The following is a 22,876-nucleotide window of genomic DNA, read 5'->3' as shown; positions in this document are numbered from 1 at the left end:
TATAGATGTAGATATATATCTATATCTATATACCGTATTTATCGGCGTATAACACGCGCCGGCGTATAACACGCACCCCAAGTTTAGGAGGGAATTTTAAGGAAAAAAACTTTTAGGAGGGAAGTTTAAGGAAAAAAACTTACATTTAAATGCCCATCAATGCAGCCTTATCGTGTCCATCTGCCGCCTTGCCCCAGTGTCCATTGCAGCCTTGTCAGTGCAGTCTTGTCAGTGCAGCTTTGCCCCAGTGCAGCCTTATCAGTGCAGCCTTGCCCCAGTGGTCAGTGCAGCCTTGCCCCCAGTGTCCATTACATGCTTGGACAGATCGCCGCCGACATACACATAGCGTGTAGTTTTAAATATGGCGCCGCGGAGTTCGGAGGGACTCGACGGAGCTGAACAAGCGCCGCCGAGATCAGTGACTGGGCGGAGCCGAGATACACATAGCCGAGTGTACTCGGCTCTTCTCGTTGGCGCTCACAGTCACGCCCAGTCCCGCCCTATGATGGACATAACACAGGTCCAATGGCGGGACTGGGCGTGACTGTGAGCGGCCCTCTGAATTCCGCGCGCCATATTTAACACTACACTCTATGTGAAAGTCGGCGGTGATCGCTCCGATAGATCACAATTAGCGGAGATCGGAGTATAACACGCACCCACAATTTTCCCCTGATTTTAAGGGGAAAAAAGTGCGTGTTATACGCCAATAAATATGGTATATGTTTCACTTTTTGAATAAAATTACTGAAATTAACTTTTTCATGATATTCTAAATTTACGAGATGCACCTGTATACAATAGTTTATGGACTCTATAACTTTCCTACAGACTAAATAATTTACACTGATTTGGATTATTTTCACTAAAATGCAGAATACATTTTGGCCTACATTTATGAAGAAAGATTATTTATTTGCAACATTTTATTACAGAAACTAAGAAATGTTTTTTTTTCTTTCAACAAGATCTCTATTTTTGTGTGAAAAAATGCTAAAAAATGAGTTGGGGTGCAGTGTTGCATGACTGCACAATTGTCATTCAAAGTGCGACAGCGCTGAAAGAAGAAAATTGGCCTGGTTAGGAAGGGGATGAAAGTGCCTGGTTTTAAAGTGATTAATACTGCTTTTCATTAATCACAAATTCATAGTTGCTCCAGATGACTTCTTCTACTTGTGATCAAAATCAGAGCCATCTCTTGGGCATTATTAGTTATTTTTTAAGAACATTTGCTACTTGACTTCTAGGAGAACACAGTTATGGTTAAAGAACTATAAGGTACCACCTAACACCTATATGTACCAAGTGACAACATATAACTCAATAAATTAATGAGTTGCACTTGATTTGAGCCATGGCTACAACAAGAGTGCCATGTTGGAGTTAACCTCAGAACCACAGATTGGAAATTCTCACCATGTGCACACATCTGTATATTTGTATATCTGGTGGATTGGGGACTAAGAATACAGAGGATGCATGCTTCAAGAAAGAATGAATGGATCTCCCATCTCTTGTGAGTAAGGCCATTTTAAGACCTATGACTTATGGTTCTAGGAGTGAACAGCAAGTCAATGAACAGGAGTGGTATTCTCTGCCAGATGTCCCTGTTCATTCAAACAGAGTGAAGGGAGAGAAGGGGAAGATGAATCACTCTTGCAAATGCTGAAACAGGGATGCTAAAATTTAGGTTAGGTTTCTAACAATGATTGCTTTTGGTGGTACTTGCTGTAATAAGAAAACCCCCAGAGTTATCTGGAATCTCGATGCAGTGAAGGGGTTCATAGTGCTAAACTTTGGCCTACTCTTCAATGTGATTGGTTAACTGTTACTATGTGATACATAGTAACGGTTAACCAATGGTATTATTTACAATATACTTAATATACTGTAATAAAGTGTTATGTATTTTTTGCAGGTGTGCGGGGGTAATGCAACAGAAAACATCTGAAGGAATTAAGTCCTCGTGGCAGGACTCTGTAAGAAATGGTAACCTATATAAGCCTTTTCGTTGCCCCCAGTGTGGAGAAAGTTCTCGTTTCAAAAGCCTCTCCTCTTTGAGAGCTCATATGGACTATATGCATAGCTATGAAGAAAGATATTTTTGGGGACAATCAGGAATTATTTGTTCCTTGAAAGAGACAGAACTTAAAAATTCAACAGATCCTCTAAATGAAAGACAAGTGGAATCTATTGACAATGCACTAAATCAAAAGAGCACTTCACCCACGTTCTGTGACCTAAAGAACGAAAGCAAAAAATCCCACAGTCCTATAGAAATACTATCAGAACGACCTTTACCTCTTGTTAAAACCTCCTTCTCAGACAATTCAACTAAAAGACACAATTATATTATTGGTTATCCTGTTATGAGTACTAAGTTTCAGTTAGAACCACAAGAGAAGTCTGTACTAAATCAGCTTGCTGAAAATGTTGATAAGACCATAGGAAAGAAAATTGATAAACTTAATGAGGAACTTTGCCAAAAAACGTCAGAATTGCTGGAAGTCCGAGCTGCCTTTTTACAACTGTCTCAGAAGAAGCAGGAGGTTCAACGCAGAGAAAGAGCCCTCAGTCGTCAGGTAGATGTGGCTGTTGAGCTGATTGCAATTCTTCGCCAGCGACTAACAGAATCTGAGCAGGAACTCCAAAGGAAGGAAGAGTAAGTACCTGTAAGAGAGAATATCTGTTATATGTGTCCTACCTCACTTTTGTAAATTAAGACATTCATCATCTGCAGACTTTAAACACTCTAGCCCCATGAAACCATGGTAATGATACTCACCAATTGGATGGGTGACATTAGGAGAAAATGGTTATTTAATTTTTACTTCCTGTGTCATTTCGTTGAAGAAGCAACATCACATTAAAGTGATAGTAAGCTTGGCTGGATCCAACCGGATGTTGATTTTAACCTACAGTTAAGTTTATAATAAATGACATCATAGCGACTCGCCCATTCAAGCTGTTGCAGCCCACGAACCTGTAATGCCCTGTCCACACAATCGGACATTCCGACAACAAAATCCGTGGATTTTTTCCGACGGATGTTGGTTCAAACTTGTCTTGCATACACACAGTCACACACATCTTGTCGGAAATTGCGAACGTCAAGAACGCGGTGACGTACAACACGTACGACGAGCCGAGAAAAATGAAGTTCAATAGCCAGTGCGGCTCTTCTGCTTGATTCCGAGCATGCGTGGAACTTTGTGTGTCGGAATTGTGTACACACGATCGGAATTTACGACAACGGATTTTGTTGTCGGAAAATTTGAGATCTCAAATTTTGTGTGACGGAAATTCCGATGGAAAATGTCCGATGAAGCCTACACATGGTCGGAATTTCCGACAACAAGCTCCCATCGAACATTTTCCGTCAGAAAATCCGACTGTGTGCATGGGGCATACGGAAGACTGGGTGAAGATGGACGCCTCTGCAGCGGTGACAACGACCCGCTGGAGGGCTTTGCTTCAAGAAATGTCTGTGCATTTATGGGATGCATACTAGCACATTATTGCTTTAGCTTGCAGAAAGTTTTTTTTTTTTGTAATTCTTGCTACCACTTTAAAGTCATTTTTGTGGTTTCCCCTTCTGTAAGCATGTTCATGGTGTTAGACTGACAGCACTGTGCAAAGCAATAGGCACCTAACTGTCTCAGAGTGCTGATCCTTCTTTTTTTATCAGTCAGAGTGTATCAGTACAAGGGAATACAAGAACTAATATATAAAACATATATTTAGGAGTTTATTCTAGCTTTATTTAAAAATATATTTAACCACTTGAGGTCCGGGCCACAGCCGAATGACGGCTACAGCGCGGACCTCAATTTCCGGGAGGCCGTCATGGGACGTCCTCCCCTGTGCACGCGCACCGCGTGCACCCTGCAGGGCTTGCGGTGTGCGCGCTGTGATCACCGAGTCACGGAGACTCGGATGATTACAGATCCGAGTAAGGGGCCGGTCCCGGCGCCTTACCATGTGATCAGCTGTCAGCCAATGACAGCTGATCACATGATGTAAACAAAACCTCGGTGATCGGTTTTGTTTTCTCCTCACGCTGACAGCGTGAGGAGGAAAAACAAGCCGATCATCGGCTTATGTCAAAGGGACATCGGTCCTGAAGGGGAAAGAGGCACATATGCCTCATCTGTGCCAAAAAGTGCCATCTGTCATTGCCACCTGCCAGTGCCCACAGTGCCCACAAGTGCCACCTATCAATGCCCACAAGTGCCACCTATCAATGCCCACAAGTGCCACCTATTAATGCCCACCAGTGGTGCCAATCAGTGCCACCTAGCAGTGCTGCCATCAATCAGTGCCCATCACCGCCACCCATCAGTGCCCATCACCGCCACCCATGGGTGCCCATCAGTGCCGCCTCATCAGCGTACATCAACGAAGGAGAAAAATTACCTGTTTGCAAAATTTTATAACAAAATATAAAAAAAATATAATTTTTTTTTTTTTAAATTCTGTCTTTTTCATTTTTTTAACAAAAACTAAAAACCGCAGGGGTGATCAAATACCATCAAAAGAAAGCTCTATTTGTAGGAAAAAAATTATAAAAATTTCATTTGGGTACAGTGTTGTATGACCTCGCAATTGTCATCCAAAGTGCGACAGCGCTAAAAGCTGAAAATTGGTCTGGACAGGAGGGGGGTTTAAGTGCCCAGTAAGCAAGTGGTTAAACACCAGTTGTAGCTTTCTGTAAAACATAATATAATAAAACATCCATGCACAACAGGACAGTCGACTGCCACATCTTCAGTTCTTGGATGGGGGGTTGTTCCACTTTACTGCCGCACTGCTTGACATTGGGGCATTCTAGATTAACGGTTCCCCTGTTTATGGTTTGGGCAATCCCTTTGGAGATGGCCCAACTTGATGGCCCTAGTACAGAGATTGTGACCTTAGGCGATGTTCAGTTTCTTCACGGGATGGCATCCCCTCTTTGCCGCTCAAAAGAAACATCAGTGTGTGTACTTCAATGTGGATACCTTTCTGGAGCTGAGAGACACCTTGTGTCATTTCTTCATGGTCACCGTCTATGGTGCTGTCTGTTTGGTTGCAGGTGGATCTAGCAAATTCTCATCAATGACAACAATAGGTGTGTCTGAGCCTGTATGCCTCTTCTCCTGACATAATATAGTCACTTCTAACAGTTTGCAGAGTTTCTCTCACATTTTGTTTTTTTCTCCCCTCTGATCCGCTCCTTGACCTGTTTCTTCCTCCCACACTCCAGGGAATGCAGGAGGCTCAAATTCTGGTACTTACACTGCTTGAGGTTAAAAAAAATACATTTAATGATGCAGTAATGATTACAGAGATGAATTCATTTGTGCACTTTTTATCTGTCTGAAGTTCAGCTTTTAGCTTTGCAGAAAACTACATTTGGGCAAAAACTCTTAATTATACATTACTGTATTAAAAGATTTAGAAAAATATTTCCTTGCAGCTTCACTTTAAATTACAGTGATTGTAAGAAAAGTGGGTAACTGATGTTACTGGGACACGAAGGGATGGGCAGCAGTAAGAAAACATTCTAACCCTTCCTCACAGGTCTAGAAAAGCACTTTTTTTCTTCCTGCAAATTAAAATGAAAAGTTTCAGTTGGATTTTGGCTTTCAAGTGACCCTTTTGCTATGAACAAAATACTTAAATCAGTAGCAGCCTCTAAAAGAAGAAGCCTAAAACCTTGCTCCAGCTTTGCTATCACTTTAAATAGTTTGGGTCAAGCAGGCCCAAAAGAGCCATTTTCCTCACTAGGAAATGTGTCCACTATCAGTGCTGTATGTAGCACATAGAATAAACAGCTGTGTTCTGCCAGCAGTATGGGGACATCCCAAGGCTTGCTCTGAATGGCTGAGGTGGAGAGGCAGGTGAATTCTGTCATGATCTTTACATCAGCCTTGTATTCATTCATAAAATACAAGGCTTCTTGTGAATGGCTGAGCAGGACAGGAAGTCCCCATACCACTGCTGGAACACAGCACAACTGTATGTAGCTGATACTCTTATCTCCTGCTCCTCCAATTCAATCTGCTCCATCCCACATCCTTCTTCTCCTCCAGTCCCATCTTCTACATCCCATGTTCTCCTCCTGTCCCATCTTCTCATTCCCATGTTTTCCTCCTTCTCCATCCCATGTCCTCCCCTTCCAGTCTCCTCTCTGCCATCCCATGTCCTCCTCCTCCTCCATCCCATGTCCTCCTCCTCCTCTATCCCATGTCCTCCTCCTCCAGTCCCATCCCTCCCATTTGATGTCCTCCTCCTCCAGTCCCATCCCCGCCATCCCATGGTCTCCATGGGGGGGGGGGGTGACGAGAAATAGAGGGAGATAGAGGGGAGGGGGAGAGTGGGTATGAGAAAGATTTGGGGTGAGAGAGAGAGGGGAGGGCAGAGAGAGGGCGGAGAGAGAGAAATGGGGTGAAAGAGGGAGAGGGGAGAGAGAGAGACCCTTAGCCCTGTCTGCAGTCACTCCTGTGCCCCCCTGTCCCAGTGCCTGTCTGCGGGTAGGTGTCTGTGTGTGGGGCCCGGTACCTTCCATGCCAGCAGTAGGACTTTAATGCTGGCCAGCAGCGGGCAGGACTCTTTCTTCTGGGTGACAATGAGGGTGCTCAGCTCCTTCCAGCAGACCCCTATCTGCTTGTGCCTCCTGCCAGTCCAAATCCTCTGGGCTCCGTCACTGTTGATGTTGGAGCCGGGAAAAGAGAGGAGGTTGGAGGAGCCCAGGCTCTAGCAGGCGCTGCTGCTCGCCTCTTTGGGTGTCAGGGAGGCAGTGGAGGTCTTCTCTCTCCCGGGCACTCATTCCGAGTTTCCCTCACTGTGCTGCTTGCCTTCCCCACGCCCGCCCACTTGGCGTGTGGAGATGAACAGCAAGGCACTATCCTGCCCGCACCCCACCGTCAAAGACTGCCCTGGTCGGGGCCCAGGCCCCTCGGGACACCTAGGCCCCCTACATCTGTGTGGTCTGCCCCACCCCCCCTGATGGGGACCCTGCTGATACTTCATACAGTTTATACAGCACTGAAACAGCAGACAAATGTCTAGATGAACTATTTAAAGTAAAATGTAATAGCAAAGCTAGAGTTAGTCTTTAAAGCTGTATTAAAAAACAATTGCAGCTTATCAATTCATAGATGTGATGGCTGCATCCATTTTCTTTTTTAGGCATTCTATTTTCATCTGATGATCTGTCCAGTAAGTCTGTTTTTCAAAAGAACAAGCTCTCTTGCAGATTATTTCTGTCAGTTACATGGATGAGAGAAACTGGGGTACTCAGGGGTGCTAACAATGGTCAGCTTTTATGTATTTATGTAAAATCTTTATCACAAAAGAAAAAAACTGTTTGCTGTAACTGCTTATAAAGTGTTAGCTGGAGTTTAAATTCAAATGGTTAGTGTGTTTAAATCTGCTAGTACATCTAGCACTCCCCTCCCCCCAGATTAGCAATTCTGCTGTCCAAAGGTGTCCTCTATGCTCCTTCATCTAAAGCAGGCATGTCCAAATTCCGGCCCGCGGGCCAATCGCGGCCCGCGGTCCGGTTTTGAACAGCCCACCTGGTTATCTAAACATATATATCTTTAGTGGCCCCTGACGATCTCTCAGCGCCGGGTCACAAACGATATATAGTCTGGCTGCCTCGGGGGGAGGAGGCGGGACGAGTGGCGTGCACACAGGAGGTTCCTGTTTACATGGCAGCCTCTGTAATAGGAAGTCCCGGCTCCGGCGCTGCCATTGGACGACTGTTCTGTCCATCAAAGGAGGCGGGACTTTCACTTAAAGAGGCCGCTGTGTAAACAGGAGATTCTCCTGTAGGATATCTTTGGCGCTCGTCTTGCCCCCTCCATGTCCCCTCCAAGGCTGCACTGATGGCAATGGTGAGTGCATTCCTGGCAATGGTCAGTGCTGCATTTCTTGCAGTGGTCGGTGCTGCATTTCTTGCAATGGTGAGTGCATTTCTGGCAATGGTGGGGCTGCATTTCTGGCAATGGTGGGTGCTGTATTCCTGGCAATGGTGGGTGCTGTATTCCTGGCAATGGTGGGTGCTGTATTCCTGGCAATGGTGGGTGCTGCATTCCTGGCAATGGTGGGTGCATTCCTGGCAATGGTGGGTTCTGCATTCTTGGCGATTGGGGGTGCTGCATTCATGGCAATTGGGGATCTGCAGATGGGCACTGACCCTTATTTTGCTTCACAGTTCTTTTTAAGTTTTTTTTTCCTCAAATTTCCTATTCCTATCCAAACAATACGCCTGAGCTCATCTCTTTACTCACACAGCCACAAAGGCAAGAGAATTCTTGTTGGGCAGTGTATTAGTGCTCGAACGAATACACTTAGACCAAATTTTAATGGTTCAAAGAATGTCAGGCAAAATGGTCGGCCCTCGCGCATGTTCATTTCATCAAATCTGGCCCTCTTTGAAAAAAGTTTGGACACCCCTGATCTAAAGTGATGGCACTAATACAGGAGGTTTGTTACTGGCCAGATCAGCAGATGAAAACAAAGGGGCAAAAAAGCCTATCAAAAGAAAACCAATGCAGCCACCACATGTATTGATTGGTAAGCTGCAATATATTACATTTTTTGTTTTGGAACTATTACGGCTTTAAGACTTTCCACCTTGGCAGATGGTGAGTAAAACCTTTCCTTTATACAAAATCTAGAGGTGTCACTGCCAAGACTTCCAGGTGTGTTAGATATTGTGTCCCCCTCACTAGGCACTATAGTTTCATAAGTCCGATGCTACATCACTAATGTGTCCAATTTTTTTTTCTTTTTTTTTTATTGTAGTCATGTGATATTTTAAACACAATGTTATGATTACCAGCTAAACCAAAACCATTATAGTTTCTTTAAAAGCAGTCAAGAGTGATTTTAGTGTGAGGGCTCTTACAACTTTCCGCTCCATTATGTTGCGGCACCCCACATGTGTTCTTTTGTGTGTTAATTTTCTCTGTATAAAGGCAGCAAATTATAATAAATGGGCTGCCAAAGCAACGTAATGGACTTATGGGGGTTGTTTTGGCAGTTATTGCACTTGTGATTTTGGCTGCTATTTTAAATATATGACACTGAATACACCTCATAAAGTGTCCTGCATTAATGTACATTGTTGCAGCATGCCGTAAAATACAATGCATAGATGTGAAGATGATTGGATGCTCAGGTAGAGGCAACCAGTTACTACCTCAGACAGAGCCATCCCTTAGCTATGTTCAGGAAACTGAAATGTCACAGCAGTGGCCAGTTTGATCTTAATGGTATTTCAGAGCTGTTTGAGCTGTTTATTTTTTTAAAAGCTGGATTTGGGGGAATATGAAAAAGCTAGCCTTGCAGTGGGGCTTCCACAGCACTGTTAAATGGTCGTTTTTGCCTAGTGTACCAGTAATGGTACTTTACACTGTACATCGCATGTGACTCTTACAAGAACCGCACCGCATTCCTGTGCAGTTCAAATGCAATTTAGTGGGGTGTAATTTGAGCCCATACATTTTTAATGGGCTCAGATTGCACTGCATCACACTAAAAATATGCATGTTCCTTTTTTGGAGCCACACTGAACCGGATTGCATGGTCGTTTTGTACTATGCGATCCAGAGCTGTCAAACACACTATGTTTGTGACTTGCATTTGGGGTCCTATTAACTTTGTATTGACACACACAACAGATCACGAGGGTAGTGTGATTGCAATGCAGTGCGAGAAACACGAGATCCGTGCGAGTAACACACACGGATTGTGGGAAAGCATAAGTGTGAACCTAGCCTTAAAAGTAATTTTCCTTGTTTCCTAGCAGTCAGCATTCGCCTCTTCTCTCCAGTGCATCTTCACTTCAAATGCAGGACTCGTGGTTCTGCATTGCGTGTGATAAAGTCACAGCTGCAACCACCATCCGCAGTGGTTGCATGGGTGAAAGAGCCTTCAGGAGCAAGCAATAATGTAAGACCCCTTTCACACTGCCAGTGGGCCGTGTTAGGGGTAAAGTGCTTTTAGTTTTATCTGCGCTTTACAGCTGCTAGCAGGGTGCTTTTAATGCGCCCGAAAAAGCGCTGCTGCCGAATCGCTTTGCAGGCGCTTCAGCAGCGGTACCAATTCATTTCAATAGGCAGGGGCGGTGAAGGAGCGGCGTATACACCGCTCCTAAACCGCTCCAAAGATGCTGCTTGCAGGACTTTTTCTAATGTCCTGCCAGCGCATCGCTCCAGTGTGAAAGCACATAGGCTTTCACATTGGGGCTGCAGGGAAGGCGTTTTTTCGGGCACTTTACAGGCGCTATTTTAAGCCCTTTAGCACCTGAAAAACGGCTCCAGTGTGAAAGGGGTCTGCTATTTTTAGCCCTTTAGTGCCTGAAAAATGCCACCAGTGTGAAAGGGGTCTGCTATTTTTAGTCCTTTAGCGCATGAAAAACGCCTCCAGTGTTAAAGGGGACTAAGTGTGTTTTACTGGTATCTTGGGGAAAAAATGAGCATTTACTTTTGCAAGGAAATTTTTTTCAATTCGTAGAGTTTAGTTTTAAAGTGGTTCTAAAGTCTAATGCCGCGTACACACGACCAGACTTTACGGCAGACTTTGTCCAGCGGACTTTTCGACAGACTTTACGACGGACTTTCCGAATGAACGGACTTGCCTACACACGATCAACCAAAGTCCAACGGATTCGTACGTGATGACGTACGACCGGACTAAAACAAGGAAGTTCATAGCCAGTAGCCAATAGCTGCCCTAGCGTCGGTTTTTGTCCGTCGGACTAGCATACAGACCAGCGGACTTTTCGACCGGACTTGAGTCCGTCGAAAAGATTTAAAACATGTTTCATTTCTAGGTCCGTCAAACTTTTGGGGAAAAAAGTCCGCTGGAGCCCACACACGATCAAATTGTCCGCCGGACTCCGGTCCACAGGACCAAGTATGCCGTAAAGTCCGGTCGTGTGTACGCGGCATAAGGCCCCTTTCACACTGACTGACCGACGGAGTCTGCCTGTCAGGCGGACCCGATTGGACCATCCATTGCTCTCTATGGAGTGGTGGATGTCCCACTGACACCCACTGGCACCAGATCTGAACCTGTCCGCAAAAAACAGATGGATGGGGATAAGATCGGATTACAGTCGGATAGAAAAAGACAGGCGGTATGTTTCCATCTGACCTCCCCATAGAGAACTGTGGGGTGTGTCTGTGTTCGCTCTGCATCAGTGGAGCGGACACGTACCTGTCATCTGCTGGCTCAGCGGGAATCAGAGGAGAGATCTCCTGCTGAACAGGCGAATCTGCTGGCGGACTCCACCAGTGTGAAAGAGGCCTAAAGAATTTTTACCTTAATGCTTTGTCTCCAGCAGGCCAGATGGCTCTTTGATAACCAGACAGCAAAAATCCATAAATGTCTGATTCTCTGCATTAAGGTTAAACCCTTCCACTGTCCCCCCATCACTTACCTGTGTCCTGTAGCTTTGGAGCAGTTTAGGAGCGGTGTACACGCCGCTCCTCCATCGCCCCTGCTCATTGAAGTGAATTGGCATGGCTTACGAAGCGCCTGCAAAGCGATTCGCCAGCAGCGCTTTTCGGGCGCATTAAAAGCACCCTACTAGCGGCCGTAAATCGCCGCTAAAACTAATGCCGCTTTACCCCTAACACAGCCCACTGGCAGTGTGAAGGGGTCTTACATTATTGCTTGCTCCTGAAGGGTAGAAAGCTATTGGCTGCTGTCAGTCAAATCCAGTGAGCAGAAAGTGAGCTACGCTGTGTGTATCCATGGACACTGGTTTTGGGAGTGATTCCATAGTTAGTGGTTTGCTAAGAGAACAGACAGAGAAGAGGAGGAGCCAAGATCACCGGCAGGGGACCCCGTAGAGGAGTTTCCAGGCTGCTCTGTGCAATATCGTTAATCTCATTAATGGAGAAGTGTGCGTGTGTGTGTGCGGGGTGTTCTGTAGTCTCGTGCAAAAGTGAAAACACTGCCCCTCCATGGATACAGTGTGGTTAGGAAGTCTGTTATTGGCAAATTTAAATGCTGACAATAGCGGGAAAAGCCGGAAAAAAGAAGACAAACGCAGGACTGGTAAGCTGTATAATAATGTTTGTTGTTGGGTTTAGATCAGATTTAATGCTTACATGTTGTGTTTTCAACTAGTAAAAAAGTCTTCGTTAATTAAGTATTACATTTTCAAGTGCAAAATGCTATTAAAACACTTTTTTGCTCGTATATGAATCAAACCAAATATCACAGGTAAGAATACAATTTGATATACCACTTTTCTATTGTAATATCACATCTCATGGCTAGATGAATCAGCTCATGGGAATAAAAACACATGCTGACATAGTACACCTGGCTTGATCATGTATTAAAAACCTAAAGCAACAGATCTGCTGTTATAATTATGATTTTATACTTTCCTGGAAAAGAATACTGAATCTAGACAAAGTAGAATGTATGAGAACTTCATCTGCCAAGACAAATGTTTTCCACTGTAAGCGCTATGGCATACAGAAGATGAAGAATAAAATAAATACTGCAATATACTGTGTTCTTTCTGAGATGTCTATTATATTTCACTTACATAACATTAATATTGCAATTTCTGTGATATGAGTCACTGGAAATCTTTTAAAGCTCTTAAAGCATACTTTGGTTAGAGTTAACACTATTTATTGGGGAATAGAGGAATCTGCAGTATACTGCAAGGCAATTGTATAACATAAAATAAAATACAATTCTACAGAGGACTGACACTTTACATATAAATCACATTTAGGATAACAACATTGCTGATGTTTTAAGAAAATATGGATGGATGACACATTATTTTGGTTCACGATAGCACATATTTTAAAGGGAGTTTCCACTCTCTAAAAAAGTGATAGAATAAACTAACAGTATATCTTGGTGCCCTACATTTTTGGGGCAGGCAGGCATGCAAAAAAAGGACTAGGTTAGTGTTCTGGTTGGAGTTACAGGGGGCATACTACATATCCATAATCTGTAGTCCAAACATTTATTGATGTGATCACATCACAATAAGCGCAAGTTCAATGTTATAAGGTCATGCAGGACCTCTAATGCCCTGTACACACGGGCGGACTTTTCGGCAACAAAGGTCCGACAGTCTTTTCGACGGACTTTTGAAGGACTTCCGACGGACTTTCGAACAAACGGACTTGCCTACACACGATCACACCAAAGTCCAATGGATTTGTACGTGATGATGTACGACCGGACTAAAATAAGGAAGTTCATAGCCAGTAGCCAATAGTTGCCCTAGCGTCGGTTTTCGTCCGTCGGACTAGCATACAGACGAGTGGATTTCTCCATAGGAACTGGGTCTGGTGGAGTTCCGACGTAAAGTCTTGAAACATGTTCCAAATCTAAAGTCCGTCAGATTTTCGACAGAAACAGTCTGCTGAAGGTCCGATGAAGCCCACACACGGCCAGATTGTCCGCCGGATTCGGTCCGTTGGACCAGTCCGGGCGCAAAGTCTGCTTGTGTGTACGCAGCATTAGTAAGGCTTGTGATTTTAACACATCACATGTCTGACAAGAGGTCCTGTGTGGATTCAAACAGCTGCACATGCAAATAATTCTGTTGTTTTCTATTTGGAAAGCAGTATTAAGCATGCTGACAACTGCGTCCCAGTACCACACAAACTTTGGAATTTCCAGAACATGTGAAGGTGATCTGCATTATCTCTTATTTATTTATTTCAGGTACCTATATAGCACTATCAATTTACGCAGTGCTTTACATATACATTGTACATTCACATCAGTCCCTGCTCTCAAAAAAGAAAAGCTTAAGTTAGGAACACATACATTAACTTATTTATTTCAAGCACTTACATAGCACTGTCAAACTTACAGAGCGCTTTACATATGCATTGTACATTCACATCAAGTCCCTGCCCTCAAGGAGCTTTCAATCAAAGGTCCCTAACTTACATTCATACATACACATACTAGGGCCAATTTAGACAGGAGCCAATTAACCTACCAGCATGTCTTTTGGAGAGTGAGAGGAAACCGGAGTACCCAGAGGAAAACCATGCAGGCACAGGGAGAACATGCAAACTCCAGGCAGGTAGTGTCGTGGGTTGAGATAGGAACCAGCAACCCTTTTGCTGCTAGGCGAATGTGCTAACCACTACACCACTGTGCTGCCCATCTCTCACGTCTAGTGCACATAGGATCTACTCACTTCACAAAGTCAAACAACCTTTGTAGCACGTTCAAATAAACTTTATGAACATTTAGCCACACATGTTCTCACGTGTCCTCAAAACCCAACCCACTTGGACCTCCTCTTACAGAAATGGACTCTAAACTGCGACCCGTGGGCCAGAGGTGGCCCTTTGCTTGCTTTTATCCAGGCCTTAGGGCACTATTTCATCTACTGATACCAACAATGGGACACAATTCCTCCCAATGAGACCAACGATAGGGCCTAATGAGACCAATGATGAGGTACAATTCTTTTAACTGACACCAAAGATGGGGCATTGTTTTTTCCCACTGACATCGGGACCTTTCCTACTCTCAATAGCCACAGTCTAGTCCCCCTAAAGTCTGAAGAACTGTAAATTGGCCCTTTGTATAGAAAGTTTAGAGACCCCTGCCTTACAGGGATGGGAGCATAAGTATTCACTCAGCAGCATCTGATAACAGTTTGATATGAAAACACTAATGGTACAAGATCAGTCAACCAAATTAAAAATAGGCATGGGTACTCATACTCCTCCATACCCACCATGACCCACCAGGTCGAATTGGATCTTGGATTATACAACTTACATTAACACATTTCGCTTACCATCCTCCTTGGTTCTTCTGCGTTCCTTGTGTACACTCCGTGTGACCACCTGAGCACTTTCTGGTCTACAACTGGGGCTGTTTTTATATTTGGCCAATAAATAGATGTTTCACCATCTATTTACAGTACTTGACTCCTTACCCTGATGAAGATTCTTTAAAACACGTTAAGCTTCCCACACATTTGCAATTCGTACAATACAGTTGGATAAATGGATATTTGATGCAGGAATATGGAGAATAGAGATTGATTTGGTGATTGTATGTAACAATGTACCAGCCAGTGCTTTTGTATTCTAAAGCTTTAGAATTGTTGCATAAATAAAATATAAACTTTTACGGAAATTCCATTTTTGTTATTAGTGCCTTAAATGTTCAGTGAATATCAAGACGATGTATTATGTATAGTTATTTGGGATGTTGGCACTTCAGTATTGTATTTATCACTTCTGATGTGAATAAGATATTCAGTAAATGTTTGGACTATTTTTATTATTGTTTTGGAAATTTCATAGATAGGCAACTCCTTTCCTCATATTGATTAGTGGTTCCAAAATAATAACTACTGCAGTAGGGAACAGACACAAAAGATACACTCAGTATTTTTCCAAAATAACTGTTCTGTTTACAGTGCCTTGAAAAAGTAGTCACCTAATTAGTAAATAGAGTCCACCTGTGTGTAATTTAATCTTAGTAAAAATACAGCTGTTCTGTGAAGCCCTCGGGGGTTTGTTAGAGAACCTTAGTGAACCAACAGCATCATGAAGGCCAAGGAATACACCAGACAGGTCAGGGATAAAGTTGTGGAGAAGTTTAATGCAGGGTTAGGTTTTAAAAAAATATCCCAAGCTTTGAACATCTCATGGAGCACTGTTCAATCCATTATCTGAAAATGGAAAGAGTATGGCACAACTGCAAACCTACTAAGACATGACCGTCTACCTAAACTGACAGGCAAGGAGAGCATTAATCAGAGAAGCAGCCAAGAGGTCCATGGTAACTCAGGAGGAGCTGCAGAGATCCACAGCTCAGGTGGGAGAATCTGTCCACAGGACAACTATTAGTCATGCACTCCACAAATCTGGTCTTTATGGAAGAGTGGCAAGAACAAAGCCATTGTTGAAAGAAAGCCATAAGAAGTCTTGTTTGCAGTTTGCAAGAAGCCATGTGGGGGACACAGCAAACATGTGGAAGAAGGTGCTCTGGTCAGATGAGAACAAAATTGAACTTTTTTGCCTAAAAGCAAAATACTATGTGTGGTGGAAAACTAATATTGCACATCACCGTGAACACACCATACCCACTGTGAAACATGGTGGTGGGGATGCTTTTCTACAGCAGTGACAGGGAAGCTGGTCAGAATTGATGGGAAGATGAATGGAGCCAAATGCAGGGCAATCTTAGAAGAAAACCTGTTAGAGTCTGCAAAAGACTTGAGACTGGGGCCGAGGTTCACCTTCAGTAGGACAACGACCCTAAACATACAACCAGAGCTACAATTGAATGGTTTAGATCAAAGCAGATCAAAGCAGATTCATGTGTTAGAATTATCTGATTATGTACGTTTGTATTTTTAACAACATTAAAAAAAAAACCAATAAAAAACAACACTATTGGGAATTATTTCTGGCTCCTGGTGAGCTTTATTTGCCCTAGTTGGAGTCCATCTGAAGGTGGCATTGATAACATATTGGAGATCATTGCACGCACTCCAGAGATTTACCATGTGTCAAATGTGTTTCTGCTGTTGTAATGGCAGCCCTTTGATCTGGTGGGTGATGATTTCACAAGGAGTTGGTGACTGGTGGCTGGTGATTGGAGTGAGTACACATTGAACGGCGGTGGATGGTGGTTTCAACTTTCACTTTTCTTGTTCACTGTGGACAGTGTTTAACCACTTGCTTACTGGGCACTTAAACCCCCCTCCTGTCCAGACCAGTTTTCAGCTTTCAGCGCTGATGCACTTTGAATGACAATTGCGTGGTCATGCTACACTGTACTCAAATGAAATTTTTATAATTTTTTTCCCACAAATAGAGCTTTCTTTTGGTGATATTTGATCACCTCTGTGGTTTTTATTTTTTGTTTAAAAAATTTCAAAAATTCAAAAATTTTTCTCCTTCATTGATGTACGCTGATGAGGCGGCACTAATGGGCACCGATAGGTGGCAGTGATGGGCACTGATGGGTGGCAATAATGGGCACTGATCGGTTTCACTGATAGGAGAGCACTGCTAGGTGGCACTGATTGGCACCACTGGTGGGCTTTGAGAGGTGGCACTTGTGGGCATTAATAGGTGGCACTCATGGGCATTGGTGGGCACTGCGGGCACTGGCAGGTGGAAATGGCAGGTGGCACTGGCAGGGGGTACTGGTGGGCACAGATGAGGCATAGTTGCCTCTTCCTCTTCGGGACCGATGTCAATTGCAGATAAGCCAGTGATCGGCTTTTTTTTTCTCAGCGTGAGGAGGAAAAAAAACGAACCAAGCTTTTGTTTACACCACGTGATCAGCTGTTATTGGCTGACAGCTAATCACGTGGTAAGGGGCCGGGACCAGCCCCTTACTCTGATCTGTGATCACCCAAGTCTCAGTGACTCGGTGATCACAGTGCACGCCGCGCGCACCCTGCAGGGGGGCGCGTGCACAGGGCCGGAAATTCAGGTCCGTGCTGTGGTCATCATTTGGCTATAGAGCGGACAGCAAGTGGTTAGTGGGGCTTTTTCATTTATTACTCTTTATGGACTTTACACATCATGTTTTTTTTTATAATTTTTTTTATAATTTCTAACATGACTTACAGCTACCCTTTTGATGTTTATATAACTCTAGTAATAACATTTTATGCATATATTCTTCATGTTAAAGTGTGTATAATTTTTTTTGGGACCCCTCTGTATATACAGTATATTATATGTTTGTTAATTCTGTCTGTTTAATGAAGCAGTTGTAGCAGAACATTATTATGTCTTCTTCTTCACTTTAGAGAAGTTGTGTCTATCAATCACTTTCTGGAGGCAGCTGCTGAGAAGGAATTACGAGGGAAAAGGAGACTCCAGCAGTTTATTGAGAACTTGCTACAACGAGTGGAACTTGCAGAAAAGCAGCTGGAATTTTATCAGAACCGACAGATCAAAAACAATCAAGCCAGCGCAGGAGATGCTGTGGTAAGACATTGGGGGTTATTTACTAAAGGCAAATCCACTTTGCACTACAAGTGCACTTAAAGTGCACTTGGAAGTGCAGTCGCTGTAGATCTGAGGGGGACATGCAAGGAAAAAACAGCATTTTAGGTTGCACATGATTGGATGATAAAATCAGCAGCGCTTCCCCTCATTTCAGATCTTCCCCTCAGATCTACAGTGACTGCACTTCCAAGTGCATTTTAAGTGCACTTGTAGTGCAAAGTGGATTTGCCTTTATTAAATCAACCCCATTGTGTATAGATTCTCTTATAAGATGTATGTGTAACAAATAGACATACCGTGGGCACAAACTGCTGCTTTCTGCTGTTTAGCAAAGTCAGTGGATCTGCTGCTTCTACTTTACTTTGGAAGCTAAAACTGATGTGACAGATGGAATACACACTTTAAATTCTAAGGAACAGTCCTGCATGCTGCTTGCACTATACAATTCCTTATGTTACCTTTTATTAGCCAGAAATGCTTATTTTGTGCCACTCTCCGATTTAGCTTCACTTTGTTACAAAGGCAATATTTTACTTAAAGTGGATGTAAACCCTCACATATACCCAGTGAAGTGAACAGCATCAGATACACAGAGATGAAACAAATCTCTCTCTTCATAATTTTTATTTGTATATTTGCTGGCTTCAGCTTTATATGCTGTTTTTAGAAAGTGTGTTAGAATTTTTTCTACCTGTTTTAGCAGTGGGAGGGGAGTCTGGATGTACACTGTGTGACAGCTGATTGGAGGAAAGGCAAACACCCCCCCCCTCCACATAGGCAGTGGAACGAAGATACTTGCAGAGCTCTGCTGTGAATAGATCAGATCCCAGCTAATCTGTCTCTAAGTTCCCTCCCCGACACAAATTTCCAGCTGCTTTTATCTCCTGTGTCGGACAACTTGTCAGAAGTTATGCTTATAACAGAAGAACCGAGCAGCAGAAAGACACGGGACTTAGGGCTTTGGAGAGAGATAAGACAACATACAGATATATGCGCCTAGGTCATATTTCATGAATGGGGTTTACATGCATTTTACCTTAAGGTTCCGCTCACACTGGAACTGGCTGTGGAGCGCACAGGAATGCTGTGGGTCCTCATTTTCCGGTCCAGGGACGATTCAGGGCCGAATCTTTGACTGAATTTGGCCCTGAAATGGAGCTAAAGACGCACAACATTTCTGACGCACAACATGCTGTTTATACTCTACTCACTATGAGATTTGTTTTCTGTATTTTGCAAAAAAACTGGTTGATCCTGCGTCTCTCTATCTCCACCTTCTGTTCAGCTAGGGATTTTGCAGCTGAAGTGGCAACTCTGCACATGCTCAGTTTTCAGTGAGTTTCTATGTGGAGCATTTTCTCCCTATCACACCTGAGCAGCCCAAGTGAATATAGAGTCACACATGTGGGTGTATACACAGTAGTAAATGACAGCCCACTCCCTCCCTCCTCCTCCATGTCCACTAACCAGCTAAATACAATGGGGGCGGGATCTTACATGTAGATTATTGGTGGATTAACCTCCCTCCTATTATAAGACACAGGCTGGAGGGGCGTGACAGCTTGTGACTGGCAAAAATCCGTACACACCATGTTATTGACAAAAATAATAAAGAATTGATTTCAAATATACATTTGTATAACAATTTAAAACAGTTTATTAATATAATTTATTTATTTTTACTCTGTATTCCAAAGGTAGTTTTTTTTATTTTGAACATGTGCGCAGCAGCAGAGGACAAGAGGCTCCCCCTGCTTATGTTTCCCTTCAGACAGGCTGAGAAAAATTTGGGTCATGTGACAGCTGTATATCGATTAGGAAAAAGGTACTTTTAATTAAATTAATTACAGTGCCATCATCCACATACAGAAATAGAAGGAACAATGTAAATTAAACAGTGTGTGTTTACAACCACTTTAATCACTATGGGGTCTATTTGTAAAAAAAAAAAGTGTCAAGTTGTCACACAGCCATCACAAATAATTCTCGTAATGTGACTAATATGTTTATTTCCTAGGATTATCAGCTCCATCTTGTGGCCATAGTGTGGCATTACCCTGAAATTATGGCCACTAGATGGAGCCAACAGTCATAGGAAGTAAACATATTACAGAAATTATGTGGATTGTTCTTGACGGCTGTGCAAATGCTTCAGATATTTGTACAGCAACTTATTTTTATAAATGGAACTCTTGGGTTCAAAGTAGTATAACAATAACATACACAGCTATAACATTAGTATATTAAATCCAGCATATGGGTGTCAGAAACCATGAATCAGACTGAGACAGAAGTACAGTTAAATCAGAGTAAAAGTAAGCAAAACATAGCCAGAATTCAGGAACCGGAACGGATAGTCAGACAAGCCAAAACGTCAGGGAGCCAGAGATGAGCGTAGTAGAATCGCAAGCAGGATCTGGAGCCAGAAAGAATGTCAACCAAGCAAGTCTTTTACCAGGAACACAGGAGAGCGTCTCTAGAGATTTGACCAAGTCGAAGGCAGAGATCATCTGGGCTGGACGGCTTAATTTGGCAGGACTGACTAGCAGGATATCATAAACAAGTGAGTCACTGTGGAAAGATAGGAGCTGGAAATTATCCGACAGCTGAGCGGCCAGCTTTGAGAAGGAAGGGCTGAACCCAGCCCTGACGCTGGGTCCACTGAATATATGGGCTAATGGTTATATAACCACTTTTTGTGGGGTTATTCAAAAGCAGTACTGAACTGTAATTGTAAGCTGTCAAGGATACAAAAGTTCCTTTAACCTTAATAAAATTTAGACCTTGAAAGAATTGTACAGTATATCACGCAGAGTAAACTCCTGCTGTGAATAACGCATAACGCTTCCTGGCATATAAAGCACTATTTGCCACGGTCTCAGTTAGTTATAGTTGAACTGCAAATGTAAAGTAGATATGATTACATTATAACAAACTCTAACTCAGTAAGCTGTTGTAGGACAACAAAGAGTGCAAAAGGTCCAGTTTCTGCTATGATTTGCACTTAGTGGTTCTGGGCAATTTTGCATTAGTGTACTTAACCGCTTGCCGACCGCCGCACAAACATTTACATCGGCAGAATGGCACGGACACGCAAATGGGCGTACAGGTACGTCCCTTTAAATTTGCCGCTGTGTGGTCGCGTGCGCGCCACCCTGCCGTGAGCTCCGTGAGTGTGAAAGGCTGATGTAAACAAGCATTTCCCCGTTCTGCCTAATGACACTGACATTGATCACAGCTCCCTATAATCGGGAGAGGTGAACAGTGCCGTGTCACGCGTAGCCCATCCCCCCTACAGTTAGAATCACTCCCTAGGACACGCTTAACCCCTGCAGCGTCCCCTCCTGGTTAACCCCTTCACTGCCAGTCACATTTACACAGTAATCAATGCATTTTTAATCGCACTGATCGCTGTATAAATGTGAAAAAATGTCCCAAAATAACTCCAAAAGTGTCTGATCTGTCTGCCATAATGTCGCAGTCACGATAAAAATCGCTGATCGCCGCCATTACTAGTAAAAAAAAAATATGAATAAAAATGCCATAAAACCATCCCCTATTTTGTAGACTTTATCAATTTTGCGCAAACCAATCAATAAGCGGTTATTGGGATTTTTTTTTTTTTTACCAAAAATATGTAGAAGAATACGTTATCAGCCTAAACTGAGGAAAAAAAATGTTTTTTTATATATTTTTTGGGGATATTTATTATAGCAAAAAGTAAAAAATAATGCATTTTTTTCAAAATTGTCGCTCTTTTTTTTGTTTACAGCACAAAAAGTAAAAACCGCAGAGGTGATCAAATACCACCAAAAGAAAGCTCTATTTGTGGGAAAAAAGTCAATTTTGTTTGGGAGCCACATCGCACGACCGCGCAATCGTTAGTTAAAGCGACGCAGTGCTGAATCGCAAAAAGTGCTCTGGTCTTTGGCCAGCCAAATGGTCTGGGGCTTAAATGGTTAAAGTGATTGTAAGGCTTTTTTTTTTTTGTTTTTTTTTTTTTTTAAATAACAAACCTGTTATACTTACCTTCACTGTGCAGTTTGTTTTGCATAGAGTGGCCCCGATCCTCAACTTCTGGGGTCCCCCGGCGGCGCTGGTAGTTCCTCCCCGCATCGTATAACCCTCTAGGAGAAGCACTCTTCTGGGGGGTTACCTTGCGGGTGTGCTCCATAGACGCAGAGTGCCGGACTTGGCTCCGCCCCTGGCGCCAGCATCATTGGCTTTGATTGACAGCAGCGGGAGCCAATGGCTGCGCTGCTATCAATCTATCCAATCAAGAGCCAAAACAACGAGCAGAGGGGAAGAGCACGTCTCCTGCGTGGGAATTACAGGACTCAAGTGAGTAAAACGGGGGGCTGGGGGGCTGGTCAGTGACAGAAGTTTTTTTCACCTTAATGCAAAAAAATGCATTAAGGTGAAAAAACATGAGGGTTTACAACCGCTTTAAAGTGTATGTCCAGACATTACCCAATTTATTCCCAAAAACATCCTTTTCCCCATTTAGAGAATGTCTCTAAACATTCATCTACCATCTATTTTAACTTTTATGTTGTTCCTGTATAGAGAAACAACTTTTTTTACTCCCTGTGATGTCAAGAAGATTGTAAAATTGTTTCAGGGGCAACTTTTGGGAGCTTGAGTTCTTTTGACTTGAGCACACCCCCAGTATTACTTCCCCCAAGAGCCCTTCTCCTAAGTACAGTATGTGGATGATCTCTTAGGGGTTAGACAGCAGCATTGTTTTGCTGGGAAAGATATCAATGTATGCATTTGGAGTGGGACAGAGAAGAGTAGAGGGTTGGTAGAGTTCTTGTAGTTCAGGCAGGGTCAACAAAGAGGCTTGGGATTTTCAGGAATAAAACATGGGGAAATGTTCACGT

The 22,876-nt window shown here is 43.3% G+C and overlaps 1 protein-coding gene across 1 annotated transcript in view; it reads left to right on the top strand.

The window, feature by feature from the left end:
- The window catches only part of ZNF365 (zinc finger protein 365), a 52,285-nt gene that overhangs the window by 5,690 nt on the left and 23,719 nt on the right, over positions 1-22,876 (top strand). The window contains exons 2-3 of the mRNA XM_073596258.1: positions 1,919-2,662; positions 17,792-17,972. Coding sequence (XP_073452359.1) covers positions 1,932-2,662; positions 17,792-17,972 — 912 coding nt within the window. The 5' untranslated portion in view covers positions 1,919-1,931. The remainder of the gene's footprint in view (positions 1-1,918; positions 2,663-17,791; positions 17,973-22,876) is intronic.

Source organism: Aquarana catesbeiana, linkage group LG08, assembly GCF_042186555.1.
Source record: "Aquarana catesbeiana isolate 2022-GZ linkage group LG08, ASM4218655v1, whole genome shotgun sequence".
Taxonomy (NCBI): domain Eukaryota; kingdom Metazoa; phylum Chordata; class Amphibia; order Anura; family Ranidae; genus Aquarana; species Aquarana catesbeiana.
Note: the sequence above shows the minus strand (reverse complement) of the source record. Positions and strands in the feature narration are given on the sequence as shown.